This window comes from Oryza sativa, chromosome 12 (genome assembly GCF_034140825.1).
Source record: "Oryza sativa Japonica Group chromosome 12, ASM3414082v1".
NCBI classification, from domain to species: domain Eukaryota; kingdom Viridiplantae; phylum Streptophyta; class Magnoliopsida; order Poales; family Poaceae; genus Oryza; species Oryza sativa.
In genome coordinates, this window is record NC_089046.1 from 28237007 (window position 1) to 28248383 (window position 11377).

The 11377-nt window shown below is 39.6% G+C and overlaps 1 protein-coding gene across 1 annotated transcript; it reads right to left on the reverse strand.

Moving 5' to 3' along the window:
- Positions 1-180: 180 nt before the first annotated feature.
- On the reverse strand, positions 181-11052 carry LOC4352932 (structural maintenance of chromosomes protein 1). The gene is made up of 18 exons (XM_015764222.3): positions 10509-11052; positions 10176-10412; positions 9846-10079; positions 8697-8935; positions 7125-7391; positions 6730-7000; positions 5961-6085; positions 4859-4968; positions 4589-4696; positions 4358-4497; positions 3761-3850; positions 3469-3677; positions 3097-3266; positions 2435-2544; positions 1916-2295; positions 1144-1395; positions 523-744; positions 181-424 (listed from the first exon to the last, which is right to left on the reverse strand). Exons 1-18 carry the CDS (start codon positions 10965-10967, stop codon positions 376-378), a joined length of 3672 nt encoding a protein of 1223 aa, XP_015619708.1. The 5' UTR covers positions 10968-11052; the 3' UTR covers positions 181-375.
- Positions 11053-11377: the final 325 nt, after the last annotated feature.

The window sequence follows — 11377 nt, forward strand, 5'->3', positions numbered from 1 at the left end:
ATCTCGACTTGTGCCTTTTCTTTCTTCCTACATAAACATACAGTACAGACGACGGGAGAAGATGGGAATAACCAGCGAGCCCAATAGTGGTTATCTTCTCTCTCTTCGCTGATTTGTTTTCTTCTTGTCGTGCGAAAACAGCATTACTGGCCTCTCATTTTTTTTAAATACTGGTGCACGTAACACAATGCGGCTGTGCGCACACACAATGCTCATTTGGTGCTCCTTAATTATACAAATTTCTACAAAGTATAACTAATACACAAATAGCATTCAGCTAGCTGAGTTTCTACGTCAACCATATAAGCAGTTATACACAAGTTAAAAATATTAGACTGGCTAACCACACACATGAAGACTCCAAACAAAGTGGATTCATGCTTCTCTATACTTCGTCAGGTCGAAGGTTAGGGTTCTCGAGCAACTGCATGTACATATATTATTTGATGGAGAGGAGTTAGGGTCTGTGTAATATAAGTACTACTAAAATGTTTTTGCAAAGGTAACAGAAGTGCACTTTACCATCGTTCTGAGTCCCTATAAACACCAACCAGCGCTTCAGCTTTGTCATAGAAACTGTCCTTCAGCGATATAACGATGCTCTGAAATCCACATCCTCCATTATCTTGTTCATCAACGCGCTGGCATGACTTTGATCTGATAAACCCAGCAACCTTGGCAACATTTAAATTATCCAGAGCAGCATCAACTTCATCCAATATGAAGAATGGGGATGGCCTGAAACTGAGGAATGCCCCACACAACTTAATACACTTGGTTGGAAAAAAACAAATACTAACATGATACATCACACAAAAAAAATGATCTGAGCATTCTCAGAGAGTGATATGCCTTGCGAAACTCCCCGTATGCTATGCTGATAAATATGCATGACACCCACTGGTTGGTCATGACAGATCCAACAAGTTCATAAAAGTTTGTGGAACGAGAAACACAAACATCAATATCAATATTATAACCAAAATTGGTGCCTACATGACCATTCAAGTGCAATGTGTAGTGCCTGCAAGTAGTTCTCTTTGTGACACTCCAGAGCTAAAAGGACTAGTAATGCAACAACCTGACAACCTTTTCAATTATGCGAAACAGGTTGAAGGAAACTGTACTACAAGAAACATTTACCTGTGAATGGCAAAAAGCAATGCCAGGGCAGCGACAGTCTTCTCACCACCAGATAACTGTTCCATATCTCTAAAGCGCTTTGTCGGAGGCATAGCTGTGTACTTGATTCCATGTAAAAATGGCTCATCTTCATTTTCTAGATTTAAATATGCTGTTCCTCCAAGTAGATGTGTTTGACTTTTTGTTAACTCCTTATAGATTTGGTCTATGCCTTTTGATATGTGATCAAAGGCTTCCATGAACAGCTCATACCTAAATACCAATATCATAAGTATAACATAATCAGCTAAGAACCAAACAGCATCATCTGATATCATGAGCAACAAGAGTTTGAGTACAAGTATGGTGTAAACTGAACATGCCTCCAAAGAAGGCTGTTTGGTTCAGAATGTAATTGGAATTATAAAGGGATACTTCCGTTCAAAAACAACAGCACTGTAATCAGATTACATCTATTTTGTGTCTACTGGAGTATTGGATTGTAATTTCAGCATGTGTTTTATGGTAATAAAGTAATATAAACCACCGACCAAACAATATAATGTATATCATTCTTCTAGCAAACCTATAATCAAAAACATTTCTTACAGAAAGAAAGCATTCGTAGTATATGAATAAGCAGGATGATTCCAACAAAACTACAAGCATCCCAGGAAAAAAAAGAGGTACTAACTTCAACAGGTATTGACTTGCATGCATGTTTGCAATTATAGTATGGATTGAGAGAATATGCTATCTGCTATATGTACAGCAGATAATGTTTGGCCAATACCTTCGTTGCTTGACAGAATTGTACTTGTCAGCTATCTCCAGCTCTTCTTTTCTTGCTGCTTCAAACTTTTCCATAACATCCTTTTCCTTCCTTTGCAATGTTTCATATTGGTCGAGCGCTTTCAGGTTTGGAGCAGTGTGCTCAATCTGAGCAACTAGATCCCCTATTTTTTTTTTGAACTCTGCCTCAAGTTTGTCACGTTCAGAAAGCCGCATATCTTGTAGGTAGTTTTCGCTAAGCTGACTGTAGTCAAGGATTGGTATTTGTGAAGATGATCCAGTATCCATTGGATCATTAACTGTAGGAAGCTTCAGTTGCTCCAGTTCACACTTCTCATGAATCTCCCGTTCCTGTGATCTAAGTTGCACAAGCTTCCCTTCCTACAAGTCCATGGCATGGTTTCATAATAATACAAACAAAATGAAACAAGTAATCTTTTAACAAGCTTCAGACATATCATTGTTAAAAAAGTATTGAAGACTAGTTTATGAAAGGACTAGCAGTATCAGAAAGACCTACCTTTGACTTCACTTGGCGATCCAGCTTTGCCAAAGCTGCAGCAACACTACCATTCTTCTCCTTCAGTTCATCAATACCCGTTTCACATTCATCAGACTTGGATTTCCAGTCTATATTGGGAAAATTTCATTGGTCAATACAACTAAAATGGTGAACATACACAATGAAACATTTAGAATTTGGAGAAGTTTGTGTTTGTTATGACGATAAAAGCTGGTAGCATCGGAAGAGAACATCATTTAGTTAACAAACCAAACATATCTAACAAAACTTAGGTAAGATAATTCCATTGAGTTGCTGATATCTTGTCTAGTATTTACTATTAAGTGCTTTTTTTTTCTTTTGAAAAGCTTAATGCAAATGACATCTCTCATAGCCCTAGGTTACATTAGTAAGGTTCAAACGGAAGAATCGCAAAAGAGAAGTGCTCTTTAGATGGAAGATTGGGGAATAGAGTTGCAAGAGAAAATTTCCTCAAGTTAAGGTGTGAATAATAGAATGTAAATGTAAATTCTTGGGGGTAAATTAAAAAAAAATCAAGGGAACAAAATAATCATGTTCAACAGGACATGGATGAACAGGAAAGAGTCACCCAGTTGGCTCCTTTAAATAATCTTGAATTGTCAACCAAAAATGAACAAAAGCAAGCTTCAAATGCATACCTTCAGCCTCAGCTTTCAGCTCTTCCATCTGATTTGAAATTTGTTCAGCTTCCGCCCTAGCTTCAGACTCTCTCTCCTGTAAACTCTTAAGTTCCTTCTCTAGAGATTCACGTGTCTCCTTTAATTTAATAATTGGTGCCTGCATATCTCGTTTTTGTTCATATTCCAGCCTGCAGCATAAATTATTATTATTATGCTCCAAATTTTCTACAAGGCATCCATGTGAGTAAAATTTAAGATTGTTCAATTCATGCATGCGAGTCATTTCTATTCTATATAATGTTTCAGACAACACGAAACAACTACATGCAGATCAAAAAGTGGGACCGTTGCATTATGTTTAAATGACCTGAGGGAGTAACTGTTACTTACTGGTATTTCAATTTTGACATTTGATTACTCAGGCTTAGCTTCCTCTCCTGTAGTGCTTGAGCATCTTTAAGTTGCCTCTCTTCATATTCACGGATGTTCTTCACCCCAACTGACTTGCTAAAATCTTTGTAAATACGGTCCACAATCTCATTTATTTTTTTCTCAAGAACTCTCACTTCCCGTTCCTTTTTACCAATACGGGTCTCCAACTAAAGAAATGAAAATAGCTATTGATGTAAAAGTAAAGTGGAACCTAGCAAAACAACACACGAAAACATGTAAAATATATCACCTCCTCCTTTACTGGCTCAAGACGATCGATCTCTTCCTCTATATTACTCTTCTCAGATTCCAATCTGCGTAGCTTCTCCCTGAGATTATTCTGCACAAAATATTCAATATTACAAACAATCAGAAATGAGATTCTCTAGGAATGGCTGATAAGACACGCAGACATAATCGGCTTGGAACTAGAAACAAAAGTGAATTTGCATAAGATCCATATTTCAAGCAAAAAGAAATGAAAGCAACAGTCCATAAGAAGATGCTATCACATTATCATCAATTCCTCTGTCATATTTTCTAGCCATTTTGACCTAAAGCCATATTGAAGATATCATGTTTTGCAGTTACGGAACAGTAGTAACAGACATCCATAAATAATAAAAAAGAATAAACCCAGAAAACTGTACAAACGAAAAGAAAACAGGACTCAAGGAAAAAGGGACTAGCCCAGCAACTATAGAAACATCATCAACTATCATTGATGATATCTCTTTCAGGGGGCTCAGAATTTTGGAGCAAGCATACCAATGAACTGCCTTTGCCATACATTTATAAGAAAAGTCATCAACCAGTATTTGGCTAGAAATCAAACTTATGTACCTACCTCTTCAACATTCAAGTAATGTAACTTTTTCTCAAGTCCAGTTATTTTCTCAGACACAGCAAGCTCCTTTCTCTGTAACTCCCTGGGGGATCCAAGTTCTGACATTTCAGATTCATACTGATTTTTCTTCTTCTTCCAAGCTGCAGCACAAATTGTATGAAGAGCCAATAAGACAAATTACAGAACAAGCATGCCTGTTTGTTGGTTACAAGGTAAAAGAGACATGCGTACATTCTATTATGCTGTCATCCCATTTATTAGATCTAGCTGCCATTCCACCGCTTATTCCACCAGTCATCGTGCCCGATTTAGTCAGAAGAATCCCATCGACGGTAACAACTAAAATACAGACACATGACAGAACAGTTAGCATCAAAGACCGATTAAGTGAGAAGAATCCCATCGATGGTAACTACAATACAGACACATGATAGAACAGTTAGAGTAAAAATAACCAAACAAGAAAAATGCTGTTTTAGATATGCAGAACCAAACACTTACCCTTGTACCTTTCACCACTCCAACTTAAGGTTTTCGCTTCATCAAGTTCATCACAGACAAGCGTATTTCCAACAGCATACAGAACCGCTTTCTCCAAAGCACGGTCAAATGTATAATGTTAAGCAAAGCAAATAGAATAGAATACTATTCCACAGCTGATAGTAATGATCTGCTGAAAGTACATTTCATGGATAACTGATAAAGAGGCAACACTTGACACAAGAACTGTTTCTAACAAAACTCCGAATGAACAGGCAAGCAAGCCTACAAAAACTACAAGTGGGCAGGCAAGCATGAAAAAATTGTATAATACTATCAAGATTGAAGTGAAAGGTAGCCTTTACAGTTCTTCGAAAGGCCAAACATCAAGGAATGGAGTCCATATATAAAGTGGATCTACGTGGTGAAAGAACAGATGGCACATTTTATGGAAGAAATCAGGCAAGGTGAACACAATGTCAGCAATATTTTTATCATTAGAAGGATAGGGCAGTGGCAGCATGCAATAGTTGGGGTGACGCAGATAGAGGTGAGAACGGCAGGTAGCAATGTTGCTGGTAGCTTTAGCCTTTAGGGTTTTTCAAAAATTTTGGGCTTTTTCGAAAAAACTATTGCTAGTGGCAGAGGCAGAGCGTGGTGGAAAATAGGGAGCGAACCAGCATTAAAAAAGGGCAGACAGTGGAAAATGCTTGGTTCTGATATGAAGTATCGTGACACAAGCAGACGGTTCTTTTTTTCCTCTGACAAAGTAGTATATAGAATGTAGTGAAGTATAATCAACAAACTGAAAATATTAATCAACTAGAACGCTCATAAAGGCTATGGTGGCTATGGTTATGGGCAGATTGCTTATTGCCATTGGTAAACATCCCATATGTCCATAACAAATAGTGCATATTATTAAATGAGGCAGAGTACAAAAAAAAGCACAGTGCCACAGTCCAGAGAGTATTGACAAAACACTGATTGCTAATGTAAGACACAATTTTTTTAAAAAAAAAGACGTGTGCTTGCGTGGATGTGCGTGTGTCTGCAAAGTTATAAGACCATGTATTGTTGGGGGGGGGGACTAGAATTGCCTCCTTATGGAAAGAAAGGATATTGAATAACATCAAAGACCAATTGTGCAGACCCCCCAAGTGTTCGCAGCTTCTCAATTATAGGCTTCACGCGGACTGATTGTAAAGGAATAAATGTCTGAGGAGGAAGGCGTTGCTCCTTCAAGTACTGTAGCACATAAGAGATAAAGTGACATTTATGGTTTTGCCATTTCAATGATCCAAGTAGAAAACAAATAACTACCTTACACAAGAACATCAAAGGGTAACCAGCATAAATGGATAATGAAATCATAACTCCAAATAGAAATTGCTGGTCAAGTTGTATTTTTGGGATGTGTCGATATCCAACAGGCAATATATTTGTGATTAGAGGGAGTATTTTGTATTACTACCTATCCAACACCTGAGACTGCAGCTGCCATGATCACATATATAGTCAGGTTATCTTAATATTACTCAAATAAGTTATTTGATGAAATTTACATGGGACTAATTTGAATGGATGTGAGTCAACAGAATCCCCAAATATGATATTGATCTATCAAATGCCCTACTCACAAACTCTCCCTCCATGTGACCGTCACATCCATTTGAATGGAATCAGTTCAAACTTCTTTCAACAGTTTACAGTTCACGTGAAGCTATTCATTTTATTTCATTAAAAGAGGTTCTACGTATTTTAATTTCCAAAGGTACGCTTTGAAAAAAAAAATAAGTATTACAATTGACTACTGCAGATAATATAATGAGCTCTCCCGATATAAGAAAAATGTTGAAGAATCAGCTGAGTAAAAGTCACAAAAGAGGTACTTTAATGCATTCTTTTCCTGTGTTCTCATCTTCTACCACTACTGCATCCATGAACTTCCCCATAGCAACAGTGACAGCAAGGTTGTATTTCTTCTGTGAAGGCCTACAAAGTTCTGTCATGCGACCATGGACTCCAGGGAATAGCCGCTTTAAACTCCTAACTGTTTCTGAAAATCGAGCATCCCGCTCACTTTCATGCTTGTCAGCTTTGAGCTCTCGTAATTTTGTATCTATCTCATCCAACCTCTGCTTCAACATTTGGTATTTAACTCTGCACAATATTTGTAATAAGTATAAAATAGAAGTAAAACATACCGTTGATAATTGAGTGCAAATTAGTGTGCTTAAGGATGTGAGACACCCTATCAAGATCAAAGGACTTGGTACGGACTAACCCTGAGGTCTGGCGCTCCTTTGCAATTTTGTTATGTTCCTCACGTAAGTGAGCAAGCTCATCTTCATGCTTGGGGATTGAATGAAGAATTTTATTAAGCTTTGCACGCAATTCACGCTCTTGTGACAAAATCTCATTCTCACGGCTACGCAGCTGCTGCATATTCTCCTCTAAATTCTTTTTTGCTTCAACGCCAGCATTAAGCTCTTTATCAAAAACTTCCTTCTCGTCTCTCAGTTTTGCAGTACTCATTCCCGCATCTTCCTTACTGTAACAGAAAGTTAATGCTAAAGTGTACTGAATCTTCACAGGGATACATCAATAGGCATAGAAAAAATAAAACAAGCTAAGGAACAAAAAAATATTTACCGATTTATGTCATAACTGTCCACAACTAAATCAAGAGTCATTAGAAAAGGAACATTATTTTTGGCTGAGTATCAATACTCCTTGAAAAGGGAGTAGTGGTGGTGGTGAATCTGCCACCACACCTACTACCAACTCCCTACCTTCTTGGAAAGTAAAAATGACATATTGGGCCAGAGGGTCCACATGTCAACCACCCCCAGCACCAACTTCCTACATTTTGTGGGAAAGAAAAAAGGATAGTGCGGGGCCAAAGGACCTACATGTCAGTAACAAATATATACAGAGATTAAGAGATTATGTATATACTCCTTGAAAAGGGAGTAGTGGTGGTGAGTGGTGAATCTGCCACCATTCCCACCACCAACTCCCTACCTTTTTGGAAAGTAAAAATGACATGTGGGCCAAAGGGTCCACATGTCAACCACCCCCACCACCAACTTCCTACTTTTTGTGGGAAGGAAAAAATACAGTGCGAGGCCAAAGGGCCTACATGTCAATAACAAATATATACAGAGATTAAGAGATTATGTATGTAAAATGATGGTAATAACGGCTTAATGATAATTTTCTTTAATTAAAATCCCGTTGCAATGCACGGGCAATATGCTAGTATAGTAAAATGAAAGGTTCGTTCTTAACCGTAGCCAATAAATAAGGTCTGGTATCATGTATCCACCCGTGGTTGTAAAATATTGGATTGTCCTGACTATACTTAGCATGACTTTTTTCCAGCTCTAGCGCAGCCACATCATTAAAGAAAAGAGAAGGCTGTCTAGGTCTTTAAAACACAGGATTTTTTTTTGATAATTGATCATGCAGTTGAGCAGTATGCTAGTATAGTAAAATGAAAGGTTCGTTCTTAACCGTAACCAATAAGGTCTGGTATTATGTATCCACCTGTGGTTGTAAAATATTGGATTGTCCTGACTATAAAGAAGCAAGGCTTTTTTCCAGCACTAGTGTAGCCACATCATTCAAAAAAAAGAAGGCTGTCTAGGTATTTAAAACACAGTTTTTTTTATAATTGATACATGCAGTTAAGCAGTAGCAATCTTATCACACAACCATTAATTCGTTTTTGTAGAGAAGTACATGGATGATGGATGATGGTGATTATGTCCCACTTCCATTAGATAACTGAACTTAATGAAAGATAATTGAACTTTAAACTTAACATAATATGTAAGATGTCTTCTGAACTCACATTCTATGATATTCCTGGAGTTGGTCATCAGCTAATTGCAGTTTGTCGCTTTTATTTTGGCCTTGCTCATTCAACTCATCAATAGCTCTTGTGACATCAACCAAAGCACTCTGCAAACTTTTCATCTCTTCCAAATGTTTCTTGCTATCATCCTTCTTTTTGTCGATCTCTTTGTTGCAGCTTTTGATTTTGGATTTCAGCCGAGAAATTTGCTCTTTCAATCTAAGAAGCTCAGGTTGCTGAAGAGGGAAAAAAGATGCAGTAATAATTAGAATACATTTAATGTGCCCAGTTCATGAAGTAGAGATTCTAAACTGCAAGAAGGAAATTGTTTTGACTGGAATAACAAAAGGGCAACATTGAACGATTCCATAAACAAACAAGGTGCCATATAAGCATCCAATTCATTGACAACAGTGGAAGTAATGAGGCTAGGGTAAAAGCAAATGAATGGGTGGGATATACAAATACAATGTTCATTTTTAGACATGTAAAGCAGTCAATATTCATAGCACAAGAAAAAAGTTACTGGGCACAGTGCCTAGCTCAACCAGGGAAACTGGCAAGCAGGTGGTACTCCCACTTGTCATGGGCGCAGGGAATGCATGAATAGGACGGAGAGCAAAACAGCCAACATGTGCAGAAGTGTGTGTAGCAATGACTAAACAACGGCCCACATCAGAGAGGCGTGGAGTAGAGCAGAGAGCTGTGTTCCCAAATCACACTAACAGCTAACCGATCGACATGGATAGCTGCAGAAGTGAACACAGCAGCCAGAAAACACCCAGAGCACTGTGGGAGCAGCAGTTGTAAGTTTTACAAAGTAATGTGCACATGTAGAGATTCTAGAGGGGTACCGGGCAATATGAAGTGGGAGAAAATTGCTAGTGACGTGATGGCCACATAAAACCTTGATACTACATGAAAAGAAGTCCTATTATCATGCCATAAGTTTGTATTGAGTAAAATTGCTAGTGACGTGATGGCCACATAAAACCTTGATACTACATGAAAAGAAGTCCTATTATCATGCCATAAGTTTGTATTGAGTAATGAAACAATACTAGCCATTTTCTTCGGATAAGCCCAAGACTGAACTGCCACAAGTAAAGTTTGGTGAAGCGAAAAATAGACAGGAAGGTACTTTACTTTCTTGTCAAGTTCAAGCTTTTTCTTGGCTATACTCTTCTCGCATAATGTCATTTTCTTGAGAAACCCACTTTGCTCCTTCTTTTTTGCAGAAAGCTCATAGTCAGAGGACTGGTTCTCTTCCAGCACTTGCTGAAGAGACCGCCTATCCTCCTCAAGTTCAGCTTCTATTTTCTCTGCATCTTTTTCAATGGTGTAGAGTTGCCATAGGAGATGTTCTGTCTTGGCTAGTTTCTGGACACAAGTGAGGAAACACAACTCAATGTGAACAATGTATAGAATAAACAATGGTAAAACTGTGAGTGAGGATTACTATAATCATGTTGGTACCAAGTCCTGCTGGAGGCGTAGATGATTCTCTGCCTCTTCCTTTTGAGCCTTTTTCTGCTTCCTTTCCATGACGATGGTCCTTTTCTCTTGATAAATAAGCGCAGACTTCTCTTCGGCCCTGTTTTTTTGGTCCTCCAGCTCGTCATATTCTCTCCTGAGCTCGTCAGAGCCAGAGATCTGCTCCAGAAGTGCGGTGAGCTCCTTGGGATTCTTGGAGGCAATGGATTCCACATCACCCTGCGGTGCAAATGGTAATTCATAAATTTATTTAGTGCTATATAATTAATCAGGGAGGAGTTGTATGAGGAAAATGTTAAATTAGGGACATCTGACCTGGAAGACGAGGAAATTGCGAGCCTTGACGAGGATGCCCAGGGATCTGAGTTTGGCGTTGTAGTCGTCCCAGGTGACGAGACGGCCGTCGATCCGGTACTCGCTGCCACCGGCGCCGGTGATTGCGCGGGTGAAGTGGAGCTCGTCCCCGGTGGCGGGGAGGTGGTAGACGAGGCGGACGGAGGCTCTGCGGCCCTTGGCCTCCTTATCGCGGTCGTCGAGGGCGTAGATGAGGTCCTTGAGCTGGGCGCCTCGGAGGTGGGCGGATCGAACGCCGAGCACAAAGCTTATGGCATCCATGAGGTTGGACTTGCCGGCGCCATTGGGACCGATGATGGCCGTGAAGTCGAAGAAGGGCCCGATTGTCTGCGTCCCCTTATACGACTTGAAGTTCTCCACCTCCAGCCGATGGATGCGCCCCTGCCCGCCGCCGCCTTTGCCTGCCGCCGCCGCGGCCATCGCTTCTAGGGTTTCCGGCCAACTCCAAGCGAACTAGGGTTTCCGGCCAAAACGAGATTCGAATGACGGAGCGGAGCAAAACGATAGCCACTCGCCTCGCCGCTGTTGCTATTTGGACATCTCTTTTCTCCCCGTTTGGCGATTGGAACGCAAAGCAATGGACTGGTTTTGGGCTATTTTGGATTGGAATAAGTTCACTTTAGGTCCCTCAGTTTGGTGCCGAGTCTGAAATTCATCCTGACTGCAATACCATACATGACCCATCCCTCAATTCACCGGTAAATAAAGTTTGGATGGCGGCTTTTCTGACATGTCACTTTAAGTAAAAAAAACGCGGACCCACATGTCAGAGTGTTCGGTTAAAAATAAAAAAAATGTTGTGGGAATAAGATGAGATTGGGAGTAAGTCC